Source organism: Rhinopithecus bieti, unplaced genomic scaffold (genome assembly GCF_001698545.2).
Source record: "Rhinopithecus bieti isolate Rb0 unplaced genomic scaffold, ASM169854v2 scaffold_4640, whole genome shotgun sequence".
Classification (NCBI taxonomy): Eukaryota; Metazoa; Chordata; class Mammalia; order Primates; family Cercopithecidae; genus Rhinopithecus; species Rhinopithecus bieti.
In genome coordinates, this window is record NW_016804643.1 from 855,568 (window position 1) to 879,339 (window position 23,772).

General features: G+C 39.5%; 1 protein-coding gene across 7 annotated transcripts in view; it reads left to right on the forward strand.

The window, feature by feature from the left end:
* The window catches only part of NXPE3 (neurexophilin and PC-esterase domain family member 3), a 40,376-nt gene extending 16,705 nt beyond the window's left edge, over window positions 1–23,671 (forward strand). For all 7 annotated transcript variants that reach the window (XM_017869521.1, XM_017869519.1, XM_017869523.1 and 4 more), the window contains 4 exons: window positions 6,095–6,849; window positions 11,901–11,974; window positions 17,460–17,666; window positions 22,465–23,671. In XM_017869521.1, coding sequence (XP_017725010.1) covers window positions 6,095–6,849; window positions 11,901–11,974; window positions 17,460–17,666; window positions 22,465–23,015 — 1,587 coding nt within the window. In that variant the 3' untranslated portion in view covers window positions 23,016–23,671. The remainder of the gene's footprint in view (window positions 1–6,094; window positions 6,850–11,900; window positions 11,975–17,459; window positions 17,667–22,464) is intronic.
* The last annotated feature ends 101 nt before the right edge of the window (window positions 23,672–23,772 follow it).

Genomic DNA, 23,772 nt, shown 5'->3' on the forward strand with positions numbered 1-23,772 from the left:
GGGCTCTTTTTGGTTCCATATGAATTTTAAAATAGTTTTTTCTGGTTTTATGAAGAATGTTGTTGGTAGTTTGATAGGAATAGCATTGAATCTGTAAATTGCTTTGGGCAGTATAGCCATTTTAATTATATTGGTTCTTCTTATTCATGAGCATGGAATGTTCTTCCATTTGTTTGTGTCTTCTCTGATTTCTTTGAATAGTGTTTTGTAATCCTCATTTTAGAACTCTTTCACCTCCTTTGTTAGCTGTATTCATGAGTATTTTATTCTTTTTGTGACAACTGTGAATGGGATTGCCTTTCTGATTTGGCTCTCAGTTTGGCTGTTGTTGATGTATAGGAATGCTAGTGATTTTTGTACGTTGTTTTTGTATTCTGAAACTTTGCTGAAGTTGTTAATTGGACAAGCTTTTGGGCTGAGATTGTGGGTTTTTCTAGATATAGAATCTTCTTTCTAGATATAGAATATACTATGCTTCTGACACTTACTGTACTCTTGTGATTGGAGTATCTTATCAGTTTCTAAAAAGCAGACTCAATTTTAATTAAAAATATTACATAAGATGGCGCAATGGCTCATACCTGGATTCCTAGCACATTGGGAGGCCCAGGTGGGTGGATCATCCGAGGTCAGGAGTTTGAGACCAGCCTGGCCAACATGGTGAAACCCCCATCTCTACTAAAAATACAAAAAAGCTGGGCCTAGTGGCGGGTGCCTATAATCCTAGCTATTCGGGAGGCTGAGACATGAGAATTACTTGAATCCAGGTGTCAGAGGTTGCACTGAGCCGAGATTGCAACACTGCACTTCACCCTGGGCAACAAAGTGAGACTCGTCTAAAACAAACAAACAAACAAACAAACAGAAAAATTCAAAAAACAGCCCATAATATGAGAAGGGGGTATTTGTAGGAATATCTAACAAAAGGTTGGAGGGAGAATTGCAGCGTTTTATTTCTCTGATAAGCTCTCATTGAGAAAGTTCTGCATTTTTTTTCTTTTGCCTTATTCATTGATATTTTAGATATGTTTTATAACACCTGTGTATTAGGACTTTGGGCTTCAAGTAAAGACACCTGTTTCAAGCTAATGGTAATACATATTACTCATTTGAATAGAAGTCAGTGGATAGGTTGGGCATAGTTCTTTTGGGAATCAGCCTCTGTCTGAAAGCCTCTTAACTGTGCCTTCTTTTGTGTGTTGCCTTTTATCTATGGCATCCTCCTTCACGGTTGATTGTAGGATGGCTGCCGGAGTAATGGCGTTTTTGCTTTCGTGTACATGTCCACCTAAAGAAGCAGTTATTCTCTTGAAACGATCTCAAAATACTGTGTTTTTTAATTCGCAAGTAAAATTCAAATAGCTGTTAGCAGGGGGAATTAGTGGTGCCTGAATTTGGCTGCATGCAAGCATAAGCCTCCAGCAACCTCTTCTGGTTCTCATAGTCCAGAATTGGGTCACATACCCATTCCTGAACCAGCCATTTACCTGGGATTACCCCTCCATCAGTTAGGCCCACCCCTGAGCTGACAGGTCAGCAAACAGCATTGCTGTGGTTCAGTAGGCCAGGAGTGAAATGGATGTGGGACAGGCAGTCACCATGTTCACTCCAGCCCATGGGTTATGATGACTCGAGGAGTGAGCCATCTGTTTGGTGTTTCCTGTTAGCTCTGAACCTAAAAAGATGGCAGGCGTGAAGTTACCGTTGTCTTTAGGAAAGTTAAGCAGATTGACATTTTTGCATTTCTGTCATTTGCAAGTAAAATTCAGGGGAGTTACCACCAAATGTATGGTGATTTCTGGATTGGGTTGCATGTGTCAGTCAGTTGGGTGAGGAAGAGAGGAAAAGGTTAGGAAGAAGAGCTATGCTGTAATCACATGGTGCATGATTTGGTCCTTAATGGTGTGTCACAGACTTACAACAACTAAAAAGGAGAGGGTGGCTGGAACATTTCCTGAAAGGTAATCAGTAAGGTGATAAAGGGAATTTTCAAAGTCAGTTTTGTTTTCGCCATGCCATTTTGAAATAAACAAATACTGCCATGTACCCTTCAAAATGAAGTCTCCTAGATGGGATTCTTTAAAATGAAAATGTGTGTATGTTAGTATAAAATGAGAGGGGAAAAATGCAGAATCTTAAGAAGAGCGTTAAACATTCTTGTATCCTGAGATTATTTTTACCTTATGTAGGATTTTGCAGTGGTTTGCCGTAGGTGGGGAGCCTGAGGCCTTGTTTAAGTGTTTTGCTAGAAACAAGGAAACGCTATAGCTATTGAGGAGAGAAATTTTTGGTTTTACTTTGTTGTGTTTATTCCCCTGCAGTTTAACTAATTGCATAACGTAAGGTGTAGTTTTCTACATCTTAGGTAGGTTAGTTATATGCCTCAGGTTAGGTATATAACTTTTTTCCTGCCCATTTGTTCCTGTATCCTGTTTACTAATAAAGTAGTTCATGGAATGCATGGAAATTTCCAAGAATGGAGATGGTATTAAGTACACAATTGGATTCCCTCCCCATTCTTTACTCTGAGTGAATATAATTGCTTATTTTTAATTATTTGGGTAGTTAGCACTAATTATACATTACATACTTATGTCTTGATTTGTGAACTTTACGAATTATCTCCTGACTTGCTCATATGAGGCAGTGGAGCATGGTGGTTAAGAACACAGGTGTCAATTCAGACAGCTTGGCTTCTAACCCTGTGCTGCTTCTAACCTACGTGGCCTTGAGCAAATTATTAAGCTATTCTTTGCCTCAGTTTCCTCTTCTACAAAATGGACATGATAACAGGACTTACCACATGTGATAATTTCAACATTGAATTTAAAGATTCATGTAAACTGTTTACAAGAGTATCCAGCACATAAGTGCTCACAATAAATGCTGGGTGTTTCTGCTACTGCTGTTTTTTTCTTTTCTTTTCTTTTTTTAAGCACAGGTTCTCACTCTGTTGCCCAGGCTAGAGTGCAGTGGCACAGTCGTTGTTCACTGTAACCTCTAACTCCTGGGCTCAAGCAATCCCCATAATATGTATACACACATATATGTACACACACACATATACACACACATATATATGCACATATATATGTATGTGTGTATATCTATATCTATATATCTATTTTTTTTTCTTTTAAAGTTTTTGAGACTGGGTCTTGTTCTGTTGTCCAGGCTGGAGCGCAGTGGCACGATCTCAGCACACTACAACCTCTGCCTCCTGCGTTCAAGCAACTCTTGTGCTTCAGCCTCCTGAATAGCTGAAATTACAGGTGTGCACCACCACACCCAGCTTAATTTTTGTATTTTTAGTAGAGATGGAGTTTCACTATGTTGCCCAGGCTAGTCTTGAACTCTTGAGCTCAAGCGATCCCGGTCTGCCCACCTCTGCTTCCCAAAGTGCTGGGATTACAGGTGTGAGCCACTGTGCCCAGCCTAGTTTTAATTTATATTTATTTATGTATTTGTTAGAGACAAGGTCTTGCTCTGTTGCTCAGGCTGGAGTTCTATGGTGTGATTATAGCTCACTACTACCTGGAGCTCCTGGGTTCAGTGATCCTCCCAGCTCAGCCTTTCATGTAGCTTAGGACTACAGGCATGTGCCACCATGCTTGGCTAACTTTTAAAAAAAATTTCTTGTAGAGATCGGGTCTTGCTATGTTGCCCAGGCTGGTCTTGAACTCCTGGCCTTAAGCAGTTCTTCTGCCTCAGCCTCCCAAAGTGTTGGAATTACAGGCATGAGCCACTGCACCCGACCTACTACTGTTAATGAAAAATAAGGGCCGGGCGCGGTGGCTCAAGCCTTCAATACCAGCACTTTGAGGGAGGGCCGGAGACGCGGCAGATCACGAGGTCAGGAGATCGGGACCCATCCTGGCTAACACAGTGAAAATCCTGTCTCTTACTAAAAAAAATACAAAAAAACTAGCGGCGAGGTGGCAGCGCCTGTAGTCCCAGCTACTCGGGAGCTGAGGCAGAGGAGAATGGTGTAAACCTGGAGGCGGAGCTTGCAGTGAGCTGAGATCCGGCCACTGGCACTCCAAGCCCAGGGGACAGAGCGAGACTCCGTCTAAAAAAAAAAAAAAAAAAAAAAAAAAAAATAAGGCCTCTGCTTACTTCATTCTCCTTCCACAATTTGTAAAATTAATTTTATTTCTACATATAACATTAAATAATGTATTTAGACCTTTTATTTCCCCAACAGCCTAAGATAATATATCTTAACTTCCTACTCTAAGTGATGAAGAAAGCACTACTCATTCTTACTTATTTACTTATTTATTACTATTTTTTTGAGATGGAGTCTCACTCTATCGCCCAGCCTGGAGTGCAGTGGTGCAATGTTGGTTCACTGCAACCTCCGCCTCCCAGGTTCAAACAGTTCTCTGCCTCAGCCTTCTGAGTAGCTGGGATTGCAGGCAACCTCCATCATGCTTGGCTAATTTTTCTGTTTTTAGTAGAGACGTGGGGTTCAGCATGTTGGCCAGGCCGGTCTTGAACTTCTGATCTCGTGATCCACCTGCCTTAGCCTCCCAAAGTGCTGGCATTACAGATGTGAGCCACTGCACCCGGCCTACTTCATTCTTTTATATTTGATTTCCACTAGTTATAATATTACTTTTGCATCATTAGGTGGATTCTTTATTGACTGTGTCCTTCAAGGAATTGGTCCATTTCATCTGGGTTATCAAATTTGTGGTCATAGAATTGTTCATAATAGTCCTTTATTCCTTTAATGTCCATGGGATCTGTAGTGATGGTCTCCTTTTCATTTCTGATATTAATAATTTGTGTCCTCCCTTTTTTTTCTTAGCCTAGCTAGAGGCTTATCAGTTTTATCAATCTTTTAAAAAACCAGCTTTGGGTTTCATTGATTTTTCTTTATTAATTTCCTGTTTTCAACTTCATTGATTTCTGCTATCATATTTATTATTTTCTTCTGCTTATTTTGGATATTGTTTGCTCTTCTTTTCTAGTTTGCTAAGATGTAAGGTTAAATTATTCCTTTTAGGTCATTTTCTTTCCTAAAATATGTATAGTACTATCAATTTCCCTCTAAGCACTTCTCTTGCTTCATCCTATAGTGTTTAATAAATTATATTTTCACCTTCACCTAGTTAAAATATTTAAAATTGCTCGTGAGATTTTGTATGTTACCCATTTGTATACCATTTTGGGATTTTTCCAGCTATCTTTCTATACTGATTTCTAGTTTAATTTAAGAGAAGACATTGTATGATTTTATTTTAAAAAATTTTAAGGTGCATTTTATGGCCCAGAATGTGGTCCGTTTTGGTGAATGTTCCATGAGAGCTTGATATGAAGTAGTTTACAGATGTCAACTATATCCAGTTTATTGATGGTGCTGTTGAATTCAACTATGTCCTTACCGATTTTCTGCCTACTGGATCTGTGTATTTCTGATAGAGGAGTGTTGAAGTCTTAGACTATAATGTAGATTCATCTATTTCTCCGTTAGTTTTTGCTTCACATGTTTTGATACTCATTGGTTAGGTACTTACATGTTAAGGGTTGTTATTTATTTATTTATTTTTTGAGAATTGACTCGTTTATTATTATGTAATGACCCCCTTTATCTTTGATAACTTTCCTTGCTTTGAAATCTGCTCTGAAATTAATACAGCTGCTACTGGTTTCTTTGGGTTAGTGTTAGCATAGTATATCTTTCTCTATTCCTTTCCTTTCCTTTTTTCTTGGTGTTTCACCATCTTAGGTTGGACTGGGTGGCTAAAGTGGGCTGGAGTTGGGTATTTCCCTTCTCTCAGGTTGGTTAGGCTCTGACAAAACTCCAGTAGGCTAGGTTCTGATAAAGTGGTTTCTCTTGAGGGGCAGCTTTGTTCAGAACAACACAGTGCTCTGCCTACTTCAAAATGGGTCCTTTTCCCTTTCCCTTCCTGGAAGCCCAAGGGGATTTTTTCTTTGATATTCACTGTGAGAATCCTGGAGCTCAAACTCACTGTGTGAGCTCCTGGAGCTAAAACTCGCAGAAGTGTGGGGAGCCCTCTGAATTTATGCCGAAAATACAGAGACCTATTATAGTGGTAATTTCTGTTGTTTGTGTCTTCTTCTTTAGTACTTGGACCATGAGACTGTTTCAGCCACATTCATCGACAGCAGTGGACAGTTTATTTCCTCCCAGGTGATAGGAATTAGCCGAAATCCATACTGCGGCTATGATCAGCAGACCCTGTCCAGCCAGGAACGTATGGAGGAGGACTCCTTGCTGGCTGCCTTGCACCGACAGGTTCCTGATGTGGGCCCAGTTCCCTTTGTGAAAAGCACTGACCCTTCTTCCAGCTACTTTGTCATCTTGAACTCTGCTGCCTTCTTTCAGGTGGGAAGCCAGCTGGAGGTGCTGGTTCATGTACAGGATTTTCAAAGAAAGCCCAAGAAGTATGGTGGAGACTACCTGCAGGCCAGAATTCACTCCCCCAAGCTGCAGGCTGGGGCTGTGGGCAGGGTGGTGGACTACCAGAATGGGTTTTACAAGGTTTTCTTTACTTTGTTATGGCCAGGCAAAGTTAAAGTGTCCATATTTCTGGTCCACCCCAGTGAAGGGATCAGAGTTCTTCAGCGCTTACAGGAAGATAAACCAGACAGGGTCTATTTCAAGAGTCTCTTCCGTTCGGGAAGAATTTCTGAAACTACTGAGTGCAACGTGTGTCTTCCTGGGAATCTGCCCCTGTGTAACTTTACAGACCTCTACACTGGGGAGCCCTGGTTCTGCTTCAAACCAAAGAAGCTCCCTTGCAGCAGCAGAATTACCCATTTCAAAGGTGGATACCTGAAGGGTCTCCTAACTGCTGCAGAGAGTGCTTTCTTCCAGAGGTACGTGCTGCTTTTTCTTGGGGATAATTTGAAGAGTTCTTTTCCACTGTCCTTGTCCCGTTGAGGAGACTTTCTGGTATTGGGTATGTGTTTCTTATCTCTCTCTCAACGTGGCCCAATTCAGAAGAGGTAGTGAATAAAAAATTAAACAGAGATTTATATTTTTCGTTAGTGTTTTACAAGTGAAGCTTAGTGCTTATCTAAGTCCAAATTAAAGACCTTTTACCCTTGAATTTTTTTCTTTACCCTCATATCTGTTACTTTAGAACCACAAAGCGTGGTTGCACAGTAGCTGTGTAAGTAAAATCCCTTATTCACAGAACAGATAAAAGTTATCCAAGGGCCAGGTGTGGTCGTGACTCATGCTTGTAATCCCAGCACTTTGGGAGGATGAAATGGGAGGATCGCTTGAGCCCAGGAGTTTGAGACCAGCCTAGGCAACATAGCAAGACCTCATCTATTTTATGTGAAGAAAAAATATAATCCAAGAACAGGCTGGTAGGCCTAGTAGTCAGGCTGGTGTTTTATCTTTGTATCTAATGAACTGAAACTTTAAAAGTAACATAATAACGGTTTTAAAATCATTTGAACATACTGATTAAAAAACTATGAATATGGCAACATTGCTGGGTTTACTTAATAAGCATAGGAAGTCAGGAATGCCACAGAAAACTATATTTTTTAAGCTATATAGTTGTTGAAATTATTACAGTATTGTGTTCAAATTTCTATTTCAAATATAAGCATAAAATATTTTCAGCATGATGATAAATACATAGAATAATGTGCAGAAAGGAATATGGAACCAATATGAATTACAATTTGTGTTTTCTTCAACATTTCATAACATTACTAAGAAATAAAAAATTATAAAAGCTACATGGTTAAAAAGTACCATTTTGGCCAAGTGTGGTGGCTCATGACTGTAGTCCCAGCACTTTGGGAGGCTGAGGTGGGAAGAAGGCTGGAGCCCAGGAGTTTGAGGTTGCAGTGAGCTGTAATCGCAGTTGCACTACAGCCTGGGCAACAGATTGAGACCCTGCCTCAACAAAAAAGTACAGTTGTTTGAAAGAATGTATACATGTTTTTTACTTTTAATGGAGTATATTGTTTTAAACAGTCCTTGGTAGAGAGAATTTTTTTCTTGGATGAAAGGGAGGTATTTTTGTTAAGTACATCTGGGCACCCTAAAAAATTTCATAGTTTATGTTCACTCATTACCGGATGGGAGAAAAGGTGCTACCATAAAGTATGTGGTTTGTAGGAGCTCCTAAAATAAAACCCTTCAGTTTTCCACCCTGAAGTCAGCTTTTGGTCATACCGGATTATGTACAGGTCTAGTGGATTCATGCCATACCTTTGGAAGGCCAGCAGAGGGAGCGCTACTCAATGTACAGTGTTTACTGTACTGCTGAGAAGACTGGTATTTTCTATGGTTCAGTACAAAATGAAAACAAAATTAAATTTCACAACTCCTCCAAACAAAACCAAAACAAGTTTTTTCATTTTATTCCTGGGTTCAGGTTTCAGACATGCTGTTTATTAGTGACTGAGCAGATTATTTTATTTCTGTGTACTTTTTTGCCTATGTATGAAGACTACTCAGTTACCCTATTTTAGAGGATTGGTTGGTTGGTTTGTTTTGCAACAGGGTCTCACTTTGTCATCCAGGCTGGAGTGCGGTGCCATGATTGCAGCTCACTGCAGCCTTGACATCCCGGGTTCGAGCGATTCTCCCACCTCAGCCTCCCGAGTGTGCGCCACCTCCCGTGTCAGACTACAGGTGTGCACCACCACACCCAGCTAATTTTTGTATGTTTTGTAGAAATGTGGTTTCACTATGTTGCCCAGGCTGGTCTTGAACCTTTGGGCTTAAGTAGTCCTCCTGCCTTGGCCTCCCAAAGGGCTGGAATTACAGATGTGAGCCACCATGCTCCGTTAGAGTTGTGTTTTTAGATTTTTAAATTATTATGGATACATACTAGTTGTACATATTTTTGAGGTAGATATGATATTTTGATACAAGCATATAATATGTAATGATCAAATCAGGGTAATTGGAGTATCCATTGCTTGAAGCATTTATCATCTTTGTGTTGGGAACATTCCAATTCCAGTGTCATAATTGTTTTGAAATCTATAGTAAATGATTGCTAACTATAATTGCCCTATAGAGTTATGTTGTCAGTCTAGTTAGTGGTCTAGCAAAGGGGAAGAAGCATAGTAATTTACTCAAATTCCATGTGGAAAACAGAGAAAGTTTAGAGAGCTGACTTAGTGTAAAACTTAAAAGTATTTCTGACTGTAAATTCTACCATTAAAAACAAAAAACACCCGTGAACCCACAAAGATAAAATAATGTGTTTGTCCCTGCCCTTACTTGCATATCCTGGGTGAGGCTGGTTGATGGTACAGTGTTGTAGAATAATTGCAGAATTCTATTTACCTGGAAGTTTGCTGAGAAAACAATGTTTGAGGTGGTGTAAGTTTTTGGAAAGCAAACATTTGACAGAGTCCTTATAATTGGTTTTCATTTTCCATTTATTCTCTTTAGGTTCTGAAATATTGCATAAGACCATCTGAAAAGAAAAAGAAAAAGATTTAAATTGATTTTTGGGGGGATCTTTGGGTGTACTGTTTTGAGCTCATGGCCCAAATATGTTGAGCTGGTAACCTTTTTTACTTCTCTTTCTTGGTAACTCATAACCTTACTTAAACCAGAAAGAATTAAGAATCTTAGCCTTGGTATTTGGTTCCCTAAATGACAGTTGAACAATTAGAGGAATGTCATCTTTGTTCTTTATCTATAAGGGAACAAAAGTGTTAGTTTTGGAAAGGGCAACAGGGGTTTCCTTAAAGATCCTATTAATATAAGGGAAGGCCTTTTGAAAGAATGGGCTTATCACCTACAACATTTCCCTTTTATTTTAGCATGATTGCTGCTTTTTTCTTTCTAACTTTGTATTAAAAATATTGAATCTTTAGAAACATTGCAGGAATAATAACAATGAACTCATATACCTTTAACTTAGATTCACTATTATTAATGTTTTGCCACATTCTGCTTTTCTTTCTCTGTGTTTATATGTATCTGTGTATAATTTTTTCCTCTGAACCATCTAAGAGTATGGTGCAGACATCATGGCTCTGCACTCCATAAATATGCCTCTTCTAAGAAAGTGGACTTTCTCTAACATGTAACCATAATGATCACATTTGGGACATTTATCATTGTTATAGTACTATTATTTAATATGCAGTTCATGTTAGATATTCAAGTTTCTTCAGTTGTTCAAATAATGACTTCTATAGCTATCTTTTTAATTTTAACTAATTTAATCTATGCTTACACAGTATGTTTGGTTATCTCTTTAATCCAAAAGAATTCTTTAGCCTATTTTGTTTTGTATGACATTGGCAATTTTGATGTTGCTGTTTTGTAGAATGTCCTTTACTTCTTTTTTTTTTTTTCTTCTCGAGACAGTGTCGCTCTGTCACCCAGGCTGGGGTGCAATGCAGTGATCTCAGCTCACTGTAACCTTTGGCTCACTTTACTTCCTGGGATCAAGTGATTCTTGTGCCTCGCCCTCCCGAGTAGCTGGGACTACTAGGCGTGCACCACCACACCTGGCTAACTTTTGTATTTTTAGTAGAGATGGAGTTTTGCCGTGTTGGCCGGGCTGGTCTCAAACTCCTGGCCTTAAGGAGATCCGCCCGTCTTGGCCTCCCAAAGTGCTGGGATTACAGGCGTGAGCCACCATGCCCAGTCTACTTTGGATTTGCTTTATAGTTTTCACTTTCCATGTGATTAGACTGAGGCTAAATATTTTGGCAGGAAAATTACAGAGGAAATTATGTTTTTGCAAGAAAATTATTGTACAATAATAATTATATAATTCTTATAACTATAGACAAGTAAATTGTATATATTTTTCTTACCATAAAACTCTAAACTCATGAAAGTAGTTTATATGTGCTGTCTTAAAAATCACTTTATTTAAGCTATGAAATTCGATTATGCTCTAATGTGGCCAGGCCTGTATACTTCCTTCATTACTTGTTTTTTGTCTGTCTCCTCTGTGTCAGCTCCATGAAGAAGGAGATGCTGTGTTTTGCTTACTTTAGTAGCCCTGGATTCTAGGGCAGTACCTGGCTTCAGAAGCTTAAGAATTATTTGTTGAATAAACAGGTTTTTCTGAAATTGATGAAATAATAAAAAATGACTGCACATTCCCATATCAAGAGTTTGGGGAGTTAACATTTTATTTTTTTGTTTTTGGTCTAAGTACGTGAGGCCTAGTTTTATTGTGACTCAGTTTTTGGAATAGTTGCCTTGAATTTTCAGTGCTTTTCTCCTTACCTCCACCCTCCGCCACGTTTTAATGCAGCCCTCCAAAAATATTTACTGAGTGTGGACTCTAGACCAGGGCCTGTGCTAGGATACAAAGATGAATGAGGCATCACCCTTGTCTTCGAGTAGTATATGTTTTATTTTATTTTACTTTTTTCCCCTGCTGCCTCCCTCGAGTAGTACATGTTTTAGTAAGGGGAACAGACACTAAAGAGTCCTGGTAATGATGAGCAAAGTACTGCATAAGTAAATATCTGGGGGTTAAGTGTCCCACGTAGGACTCCTCTGAGATCTGGAAAAGGCCTAAGGAATCAGATACATGACTTAATGCAGCATGAACTTGCAGCCTGAAAACTAGATAATGACAAAGTAGACATTCTTGTCAGTGTGAGCCATTCTCTGAGTCCAAGGGGAATACATCATTCAAACCAGAATTGGTCATTTTGGAGTTTGTACTCTTAGCAGTATACAGTGGAGTGAAATTTTAAGAATCAATTTATTTTTTTTCAGTTTTTATATACATATAACCTGCTTATTACAAGAGACCCAGTTTATTATTTATGTTGGTTAACATTCATAAGTATGTTTCATCATAATAAGGCTCTGTGAAATTAGTCATTTTATCATGTGTAAGTAAAGACATATATCTGAAAATAAATGTTCCTGAACCTGAGCTTGTGCTTTTTTATTCCTCTTAAAGTGGTGTCAATATCAAAATGCCAATCAACTCCAGTGGACCTGATTGGGTAACTGTGATTCCCAGGAGAATAAAAGGTAAAAAAACAAAACAAAACAAAAAAAACAAAAAAAGAATAAGCTTGATGATTTATTGTTTTTCTTACTAAGTGGGTTGAGGCTCTGTTATTTCATTTATGCTGCAAAAACTTATATGCCATAGTTACTTCTGGGCACAATTGAAAATATTAAAAGTACTGTTTGATTTAAAAAATCAGATCTTATGTGCGTAATTCTGAGTTTTGATATTTATTGTTATTTTATTTTATTTTATTTTTTTGAGACAGGATCTTGCTCTGTTACCTAGGCTGGAGTGCAGTGGCACAATCTTGACTCACTGCCGCCTTGCCCTCCTGGGCTCAAGTGATCCTCCCACCTCAGCCTCCCAAGTAGCTGGGACTACAGGCATACACCACCACACCTGGCTGATTTTTGTATTTTTTTTGCAGAGACAAATTTTTGCCGTGTTGCCCAGGATGATCTTAAGCTCCTGAGCTCAAGCAGTCCTCCCACCTTGGCCTCCCAAAGTGCTGGGATTACAGACATGTGCATGGCCGAGTTTTGCTATTTATGCTCATGTAAAAATCTTCTTCTCTTGCCAGCCCTCTTCTGTTTGGTTCCTTGAGTCTTTGAACAATGTTGTCCAATATGATAGCAACTAGTCACATGTAGTGATTCAAATTTAAATTAACTAAGATTAAATAAAATTCAAAATCTAGTTATTTAATCACACATGCCGAATAACTATATGTAGACAGCGTTTTATGTATAATTTATCCATCATCACAAAAAGTTGTGTAGGACATTGCTTTTCTAGAGATACTTGAGAAATATGGGTAAAATTATAATGGAAATGTTTAAAATAAAAAACATTGGGTTGGAGAATAGCAGCTGTTCTCAAAGTGTGATCTGTGGATCAATGGCATCAGCATTACCAGGAGACCTGATAGAATTGCAGATTCTCAAGTCCCATCTCAGACGACTGAAACAGAAACCCTAGCTGGTGGGGCCCAGCAGTTCATGTTTTAACAAACGTTTTGGGTGACTCTGATTTATTGCTGTAGAATATTAATAGTAAAAGAACAAAATTCAGAGCAGCAAATGTTTATGTTATGTTCTTGCAGAACAGATATAATTAGCTATCGTGATTGTTAGAAAGAAGGGATGAATGTCACTAATGAAGCTTATACAGATGGCGGGCAAGGTCCTTCTAGCTTTTAAAAGTGGATTAACTGATAGTACTCCACTCTGTAGATGTTGCAAACCCTTTTGCTTCAGGGGCTCAATATTTAATACATGTGGACAGGCAGAGTGGATATTAGCCACATGCCTTGTTTGAGTGGTGGGAAGGAACTGAAAAGCAAGGACCATCTCAAGGCGCAGCCTCTTTTCAGTTTCGGCTGCTTTGTTACCATGTAGAAACAAACCCTATATGGCCAGATCCATAGATTTGTTTTTTCCAAGAGAAACCAGAAACTTTGATTTTTTAAATGTGATATCTCCAGATTTTAGAACATTGACATCTAATTCAAGACTTTGAAAATATTGTATGGGCTAAATGAAATCTGTTTGGCCCATATGCAGCCAGGGCACTGCCAGTTTATATCTCTTGTCTCTACTATCGTATGCCACAAGAATTCCCAGTCTTTTCCTGACGAAGAGCTGTTTTTGATTTACTTGAACCAAATGAATTACTAATTTTAGAGGCTCTGTATATGAGACATCAGTAATGGAAATATTTATCTTTTATCTGTTTGGGCCTTAGATTGCTTAGATTGTCAAGATGTCAGTAGACATGGTGTCCTTCAGTAGTACTGCGCTCTAAACACTCTCCATGTCTGACATCCTCAGGAGGCCCTCTCTCCCACTACTGGATCTGTCCTTCTTTCTCACAGTCTTCGACTGGCTTGCCCTTATTGTGATGTCCCTAGGTATCCCAGGGGTGGTCAGTGGAAGGAACTTTGGAAAGTTTACCTGTACCTGACAAGTCTTGAGGATCAACCAGGAAGTGGCTGTGGTTTTATGATTTACTCTTCTGGTTAGAGGGAAGATAGATTTGGTAATTAGTGAGCCTTTTGATATACTTTTAGAGGAAGAAAGTATGAATTAGTAGGAGCAGAATATCCTGGTTTTAATAGGAAAGCCATCTTCTTGTAACAGGTATATAATTGGAAAGAAAAAGGGCAATTGCTTTATGGAATGTAGAAGGAACCCAGCTTGGTAGAACTTCATTGAATTTCACTCTATTGACCAGCAGGGGGCACTCAAAGACCCTAAATAAAGGGCTCGTATTTTTCCTCCTGTTGCTTCATTCTATGCAAACGTTCTGTTTCTGCTTAAACTTTTACCAACTAATTGTAGCATTCATCAAGGTTCATCAGATGTTGCCTGTGGCAATGATTTTGGTGGCATTCTAATTGTGACTTTTAATGTCTCTCATTCTTTCAACATTTATTAGTTGGAATTCTGCAAAGAAGAGTTGTCCCTTCTTCATTTTAAGTATTTATATCAGTGTAGACTCATGATAATTTCATTCTTTGGGTTATAATCCAATCCAATTCCATCATTATTTTATTTTCTTTTGTTTTTGCTCAAATTGTTCCAGTTTTGGCAGTTGGGAACGCTTTCAGTTTGGCTTCTTTATGCCCTTTTGTCACCCTGTGCGCTCTCACCCTTTTGTTTGTTTTGGGCGCTTCCTTACTTTCTGGCACCACAAGGTATTTGAGGCTTGTGTTGTATTTTCTTTGCTTTAGCCTTAGAAGGAGTTTATAGTATTTGTACTTTCATTTCACTTATGAATTCTATATTTTGAAGTTTTTTCCCCTATGAAATTGTATTTATGTATTAGCTAATTAATATTCTTACAAGGTAAAATTATTGTTAAGGTTCATATTTAGATTGCTTGAGATTGCCAGTGCTACTGCTACTCGTGGTCATAATTCCAGTCAAAAGCAAGGGAAAACAGTTTGTAATTCTAGTTGACTACCTTATTAAGGGCAAGCATCTGGTTTATGTCAGGTTTTCCTAGTGCCAGAATTACTGCTGAGTTTTCATTAGTACCTGTAATGTGGTCCCCAGATTATCACAGCTAAGTGGCTCAGGAACCTTGACAGATTCTAACCTCATCAACAACTTGAGGTTATATTTTTGGGGGGAACTTACTGAGAGTTTAGGATAAGACTCGATGTAATAGCAACAGTATAGATAAGAACAATGAAATTTTACATTTGTGTTTATCTTTGTAGCTGTGGTAGGTTGAATACTAAGATGACTTCCAGTGATCTATGCTCTTACATAATCTCCTTCCCCTTAAGTGTGGGAGGGACGTGTAAATATGATGGTATATCATTCCTGTGATTTGATTATGTTACATGACAAAGTTGACTTTAAGAGAGTGACGTTATCCTAGGTAGACCTGACCTTAGATCAGATAAGCCCTTAACAGGGACCATGTTCTTGCTTAAGAAAGAAGGATTCCATGTGAGGGAGATTATTTGTTGCTGATTTTAAAGATGAAGGGGGCCACATGGCTAGGAATATAGGCAACTTCTAGGAGCTGGAGGGCATCTCCTGGCTGATAACCATCAAGGAAATGGGTCTTACAACCACAAGTAACTGAGTTCTGCCAGTAACTTCAATGAACTTTGTTTGTTTGTTTGTTTATTTTTTGTTTGTTTTTGAGACAGAGTCTCGCTCTGTCGCCTAGGCTGGAGTGCAGTGGTGCAATCCTGGCTCACTGAACATCTCCGCCTCCTGTGTTCAAGCGATTCTTGTGCCTCAGCCTCCCAAGTACCTGGGATTACAGGTGTGTGTCACCACACCCAGCTAATTTTTCTATTTTGAGTAGAGATGGGGTTTCACTATGTTGGCCAGGCTGGTCTCGATCTCCTGAGCTCAAGCAATCTGCCCGCCTCGGCCTCCCAAAGTGCTGGGATTACAGGCGTGAGCCACATGCCTGGCCTTGAATGACCTTTTTGAAGGCTCTTCTCCAGAGAACACAGCCCTGATAACATCCTGATTTCAGCCCGTGAGACTGAGGAGGGAATATAGTTATGCTGTGTCTCAAACTCCTGACCTGCAGATCTGCAGGTTAGTAAGTGTCCCTTGTTTTTAAGCCACTAAGTTTGTGGTGATGTGTTACACAGCAATAGAAAACTAATAAAATAACTACCATCTAGACCAAGTTATTGAACGTTTAGAACATACAGGATGTTTCCAGGACTCTAGCATGCGCTTTACTATTCACACTATTACAGTATTGAATTTTCACAGTAACCCTTCAAAATAACTAGTAGTTGACTCATTTTATGGATGATGTAACCAGAGTCCAGAGATTTCACTTATTGTGTCATCATTTTGATTCCTTCTCTGTTAGGCTAGACGTTGAGGGTATAGTTAGGGAATAAGATGAAAGTTTAAATGATTTCTGAAGTCTCAGAGTTGGAGATGTGGAGTCAGACTTAGACTAGGTCCTGTGACTCTTCATCTAGCATTTTCCCTACTGCCCCTTAACCATGTTTAGGAGATATGGCCAATGATGTCTTGATGCTTTGGTTTGTCTCTACTAAAAATACAAAAATTAGCTGGGTGCGCGCCTGTAGTCCCAGCTACTTGGAAGGGTGAGGCAGGAGAATTGCTTGAACCCGGGAGGTGGAGGTTGCAGTGAGCTGAGATTGCGCCACTGCACTCCAGCCTGGAGACAGAGTGAGACTCTGTCTAAAAAAAAAAAAAAAAAGCAAAAGTTAGCCAGGCATAGTAGTGCATGCCTGTAATCCCAGCTACTTGGGAGGCTGAGGCAGGAGAATCGCTTGAACCCAGGAGGTGGAGGTTGCAGTGAGCCAAGATTGTGCCACTGCACTCCAGCCTGGGCAAAAAGAGTGAGACTCCATCTCAAAAAAAATGTAAGTAGAGGGAATGCTGAAAGTCCCTCCTTTCCTTTCTGTCCACCAACACGCTCATGCCCATTTCAGATCTTCCCATTTTGTACAAAGGAAAACTTTTTTTTTTTTTTAAATTCTACTTTAAGTTCTGGGATACATGTGCAGAATGTGCAGATTTGTTACATAGGTATACATGTGGTTTGCTGCACCTGTCAACCCATCATCTAGGTTTTAAGCCTTGTATTTGTCCTAATGCTCTCCCTCCCCTTGCCCCCCACCCCCCGAACAGGCCCCAGTATGTGATGTTCCCCTCCTTGTGTCCATGTGTTCTTGGTGTTCAACTTCTGCTTATGAGTGAGAACATGCGTTGTTTGGTTTTCTGTTCCTGTGTTAGTTTGCTGAGAATGATGACTTCCAGCTTCATCCATGTCCCTGCAAAGGACATGAACTCATTCTTTTTTATGGCTGTAGAAAACCTTTTTTTTAATGAGGAGAGAAGTCTGGGATTTGAGATCTGACAGCAGGAAATGTTTCCCACATGCCATCAGGCTAACAAATACGTGGGCATAATTGTTTCTTGGGACATTTTTCATCTATTGTTGGACGAGAATATTAAAATATTTGTTTTTCGTTTTTCTTTACAGAAACTAACAATCTAGAACTATCTCAAGGCTCAGGAACTTTTCCTTCTGGGTATTACTATAAAGACCAGTGGAGGCCCAGAAAGTTTAAGATGCGTCAGTTTAATGACCCTGACAACATTACAGAGTGCTTACAAAGAAAAGTGGTGCATTTGTTTGGTGACTCAACAATCAGGCAATGGTTTGAATACCTTACAACATTTGTTCCAGGTTGGTACTTTGCCTTTTGTTTCATAACCCTTTCCCACATCGGCTTTGAAATCAGCAGGCTCACTCAGGTGCCTGAAGAAAGGTTATCAGGTGAGGAAACATTTATTTCTCTGTAGGACTAAAGAGGTACTCATACCCTGGAGAGATGTGTGACAGCTTCTGATCAATAGCTGTGTTCTGTTGTACTCATGGAGGCACTGGGTTCTCATGGAGGTTTATGGCACTGATGAGCTGTATGACTTTGGACAAGTCATTTACTTTTTAGGGCTTCATTTCTCCATGTGTGAGATGAGACAGCTGGACCATGTCACTTCACAGGTGTCTTTCACTTCTAATATTCTGGGTTGTAAATAGAGGTGGGCATTTCCAGTTGTTTCTCCCCTAGTTCTGTCTCATCCAGCTCCAAGTTTATAGTAGCTTTAAGTAGAAGGAAGCAGCCAGACCTATAGTGGTCCATATTGCATCCTTGCAGCAAAGCCATCCTTGTGTCATCCATTGGGCCTACCATTGGTGTGACTCTAAAATGGAGTTGGCTCCTACTGAGGGAGTCTGGGTAAGTTCCAGCATTCTTAACTTCTTGATTTCTCTGCTTGACTCTGGGGCTATTCTCCACACTCAGAACAAACCCCAGTGGTTGGAGGCCCACCCCTTCTTCACAACGGCATTCTTCTCCTTCTGGAAGGGTTGTGGATGAGGTAAGGAAGGAGGGATCCTGAAGGAGCAGAAATAAAAACCCTGCTTACAATTTAGAGAGCTGATGAATGGTTTTGTGGGAACTGTTTTTAATGGCTATGTGTGGGCAAGGCTTTTAATAAAGTAAAGCCTGATGGTTTGTTGTGAGTTGTTTGTGTTTCTTTTTATCAGCTTTTATTTATTAGGTCAACTTAGTTTTATTGATTGATTGATTGATCGAGGTCTCACTCTCTCACTCAGGCTGGAGTGCAGTGGCCGGATCTCAGCTCACTGCAAGCTCCGCCTCCCGGGTTTATGCCATTCTCCTGCCTCAGCCTCGGGGGTAGCTGGGACTACAGGCGCCCGCCACCTCGCCCGGCTAGGTTTTGTATTTTAGTAGAGACGAGGTTTCACCGTGTTAGCCAGGATGGTCTCGATCTCCTGACCTCGTGATCCGCCCATCTCGGCCTCCCAAAGTGCTGGGATTACAGGCTTGAGCCACCGCGCCCGGCCGTGTGGGCAAGGCTTTTAATAAAGTAAAGCCTGATGGTTTGTTGTGAGTTGTTTGTGTTTCTTTTATCAGCTTTTATTTATTAGGTCAACTTAGTTTTATTGATTGATTGATTGATCGAGGTCTCACTCTCTCACTCAGACTGGAGTGCAATGGTGTGATCGTGGCTCACTGCAGCCTCGACCTCCTGGGCTCAAGTGATCCTCCCAGCTCAGCCTCCCAGGCGTTTGGGACCACAGGCATAAGCCACTGCACTCGACTAATTTTTTGTATTTTTTGTAGAGACGAGGTCTCACTGAGTTGCTCAGGCTAGTCTCGAATTCTCATACTCAAGCAGTCCGCCCGCCTCCACCTCCTGAAGTGCTGATGGCTCACACCTGGCCTCAACTTAGTTTTAAATTTAATTTTAGAAGGAAAGGAGGAAGTAGATATTGTCCCCAACAGTGTAAAGTCAATTCCACTTTTGTTTTGCTTGTTTTTTAAATTGAAACAGATATAACTAAGCTTTGTTTGATAAAGTATAAGTTATACATTAGGAGAAGGGAAATACTTTGTATGGCATGATGCTAGACAAGGTTTGATGTGATGCTGACCAGTGGGGCCTTTCTATGTGTCTGTAGTTGCTTGCTTCTTAAATTCTAATGATGTAGCTTGGTATTTCCTTTGATAATAAGGATCACACTGACTATTTTGATCACTTCCCACCATATACTTTACAGACATATCTTCACCTGATAAAATAAAGCCTTATGTCAATGCTTGATCTTCATCAAAAGAAAGTGGTAGCTTGAGCTTTTGTTCAGTTAAAATGGGGCTGAATGCTAAGTAGTAGTTAGGTAGGAAAATCTAGAAGAGAAGCCTGGAAATGCAAGGAGAAAAAAGTGAAACCTACTTTAACCGTTAAGAAGAATATATGACAATTATATGTATGTATATATATATATATATATATGTATGTATGTATCTATCTATATCTCTCTCTCTTCTCTCTCTCTCTCTCTCTCTATATTATATATATCTATATATTTTTTTTTTTTTTTGAGACGGAGTCTCACTCTCGCCCAGGCTGGAGTGCAGTGGTGTGATCTCTACTCACTAAACCTCTGCCTCCCAGGTTCATGTGATTCTCCTGCCTCAGCCTCCCAAGTAGCCGAGATTACAGGCACCCGCCACCACGGCTGGCTAATTTTTGTATTTTTAATGGAGACGGGGTTTCACCATGTTGGCCAGGCTGGTCTCAAACTCCTGACCTCAAGTGATCTGCCTGCCTTGACCTCCCAAAGTACTGGGATTACAAGCATGAGCCACCTTGTCCATCCTGTAGGACAATTCTGTTCTGATGTTACTTCTTCAAAATTGTGAACTTCCTGAGGGCAAGGACTATAGCTTATCCATCTGAGCATTGCTGGCTTGTAGCACCTATAGCAGTGGGCACTAAGTAGGTGCTTAGAAAATATCAGTTGAATTGGATTGTCAACATTTACTTAAGGCACTTAAGGGAATATTTAGCGATATGAGACACATCTTCTTTCCTCATGGATACACACACTAAGTGATGAATTATACAGAGTTTTTTAGGAATAACAAGGAGTCCCACTGATTCCTGGGACCTTCAGAATGTCTCCAGGCAACTGGACCTTGAAATACAACTTAGAGGGAGAAAAGCGATGCTATCTGTGTTATTCTCATGATAGAGATGGAAGTTTTTCAATAGGACATTAACATGATTTTTCATCTACAGGGTAAAATTGAAAGTCAAAAGAAACAGGGTTGCTTCTTTCTTTTGCTTATTGCATAAAGAGGTGTTTGTTTTCACTTTTCAGAATTATTTGAACTTGCTTTAATTTTATTTTTTAAAACATTCATTTTTAATCAGCAAATAGGTATATTTATGGGGTACAATGTGATATATATATATACTGGAATTATTATATCAAGTAAATTAACATATCCATCACCTCACATACTTACTTTTTTATAGTAAGAACATTTAAAATCTCTTAGCAGTTTTGAAATATATGGTACATTATTATTTATTATGGTTACCATGTTGTGCAATAGATCTCTAAAACATTTTCCTTCTGAGACCTTGATTAACATTTCCCCATTGCACCTACCCCACTAACAGCCCCTAGTAACCACTATTCTACTCTCTACTTCAACTTTTTTAAGTCCACATATAAGTCAGTATAAGGCAAATACTGCATGAAGTTCTACATCAAAGACATCTGTATGTGGCTTATTTCACTTAGCATAATGACCTCTAGTTTCATCCATGTTGTTACAAATGACAGAATTTCCCAAAAGAAGTATTTGGTTACTAATATGTGCTCATAAAACAGAAGTTAAAGCCCTTGTCTTGAAAGATATAATATTTATCTGTTAGGAGAATAAAATGTAAATGCCAAGTTGATTTTTATAAATTAAATGATCATAAATAGTCACTTCTCAAAAGAAGACATACGTACAGCCAACAAATGTGTGAAGAAAAAGCTCAGTATCACTCATCATGAGAGAAATGCAAATCAAAACCACAATGAAATTGTGGTTCTCACACCAATCAGAATGGCTATTATTAAAAAGCCAAAAAATAACAGATCCTGGCGAGGTTGCAGAGCAAAAGTAACACTTTCACACTGTTGGTGGAAGTGTAAATTAGTTCGACCATTGTGGAAAGCAGTATGGCGATTCCTTAAAGAGCTAAAAGCACAACTACCATTCGACCCAGCAATCCCATTACCAGGTATATACCCAGAGGAATATAAATCATTCTGCCATAAAGACACATGCAAGCAAATGTTCATTGCAGCACTGTTCGCAGTAACAAAGACATGGAATCAACCTAAATGCCCATCAATGACAGACTGGATAAAGAAAATGTGGTACATATATACTGTGGAATACTATGCAGCAATAAAAACAAGATCATGTCTTTTGTGGGAACATGGATGGAGCTGGAGACTATTATCTTTATCAAACTAACACAGGAACAGAAAACCAAATACTGCATGTTCTCACTTATAAGTGGGAGCTAAATGATAAGAACTTATGAACACACAGAAGGAAACAACAGACACTGGGGTCTACTTGAGTCAGGGAGTTGGGAGGAAGGAGAGGAGCAGAAAAGATAACTATTGGGTACTGGGCTTAAAACCTGGGTGATGAAATAATATATGACAGATTTTCCTATGTAACAAAACTTTACATACACCCCCAAACCTAAAATAAAAGTTAACAGAAACTTTTTAGACATAGATTAAAAAAATTGCAATGATCAGTGCAAATAGCAACATTTCTTGGCCTAATAATTAGAGAAAATGGGTTATTTTGTTTTCAGGCATAGACAGGCTTAGTGTAGAGTCTATCATTGATGGTGTTATTTATAATGAATGTTATGTTTATGTAATAATTTAAATAATAAACATGTTAGAATCAAGGCCCATTGATACAAAAGGGGGCAGGGTTCAGTGAAATAGGTATTCCCTTTACATTTATATTGTACCTTTTTGTTGTACTTAAAAAAAACTTGTTATTTGAAGCCACTTAATAAGGTATAATCAAAATATATGTGCTTGGTTTGAAGGCTTTTATGAACTTGAGTTTTCCTTGTTTCAGATTTAGTGGAGTTTAACTTGGGTAGTCCCAAGAATGTGGGTCCTTTCCTTGCAGTGGACCAGAAGCACAGCATCCTGCTCAAATACCGCTGCCATGGTCCACCCATCCGCTTCACAACCGTCTTTAGCAGTGAGCTCCATTATGTGGCGAATGAGCTGAATGGCATTGTGGGAGGGAAGAACACAGTGGTTGCCATAGCTGTATGGTCTCACTTCAGCACCTTCCCTTTGGAAGTGTACATCCGGCGGCTCAGGAACATCCGTCGAGCAGTGGTTCGGCTCCTTGATCGAAGCCCAAAGACCGTGGTGGTCATCCGGACGGCCAATGCCCAGGAGCTGGGACCTGAGGTGAGCCTTTTCAACAGCGACTGGTACAACTTTCAGCTGGACACCATCCTTCGGAGGATGTTCTCAGGGGTTGGAGTATATCTCGTCGATGCCTGGGAGATGACCCTGGCCCATTATCTACCGCACAAGCTGCATCCAGATGAAGTTATTGTGAAGAACCAGCTGGACATGTTCTTGTCCTTTGTGTGCCCCTTGGAGACCTAGCCTGTCTTGGAAGGGACTGGAGGAATCATATTCAATGACCTTCTCAATTGACCTGAGTTACAGAAAGTGGCCCCAGTGAGAGATGACTGCCATTAATAAGCATAAAATTTCAAAAAGATCTGAACTTTATATGATGACTTACAAGGAGCTTAGAAAATGCAGGTTACATTTATATCTACCTATAGGATTTTATCCAATCTTGGCTTAGCCATGGTAGAACTCTTAACAGCATCTACACACTGTATTGCTCTTATAACCAAAGATGCTGAGTGTATTTGAATTAGCTTCTCCTGGGAGGGTTGATTACTTTGCTAAAGAGTGTGAAAAGTATTCTGATGGAAGGGACAAGTTTGGTTGGTGTTTGTAGCTTATCTGGTAAAGGAAATTGAGTGCATCTGCATGCATAGCACAAGTAGTCGCTCTTCTGGCGGTTAACTAGAGAAAGCTTACAGTCAGAGGCTCTTGTGAATGCACTGAAGACTGCTGTGTCTCAGGAGTTTCTCTTGATGATCTACCTTTTCTGAATTACTTGAAAAGGCCAATGTGCTTGATTCGAGTTTTTTAGTGGGAATATTTACAATTTCTTGCTTTTATCTAGAAAAGAGCAGAAGGGAACTATGAAAGCAGTATATATAAAATCTGTGCTTTGGAATCGATATTTGCATTTGGTGATTTTTTATTTGATTCAGCTAAATTTTATGTGTGGAATACTTACTCTAGAATAACTACTTTTGGAACTGGAAGGGGAAATCTGTAA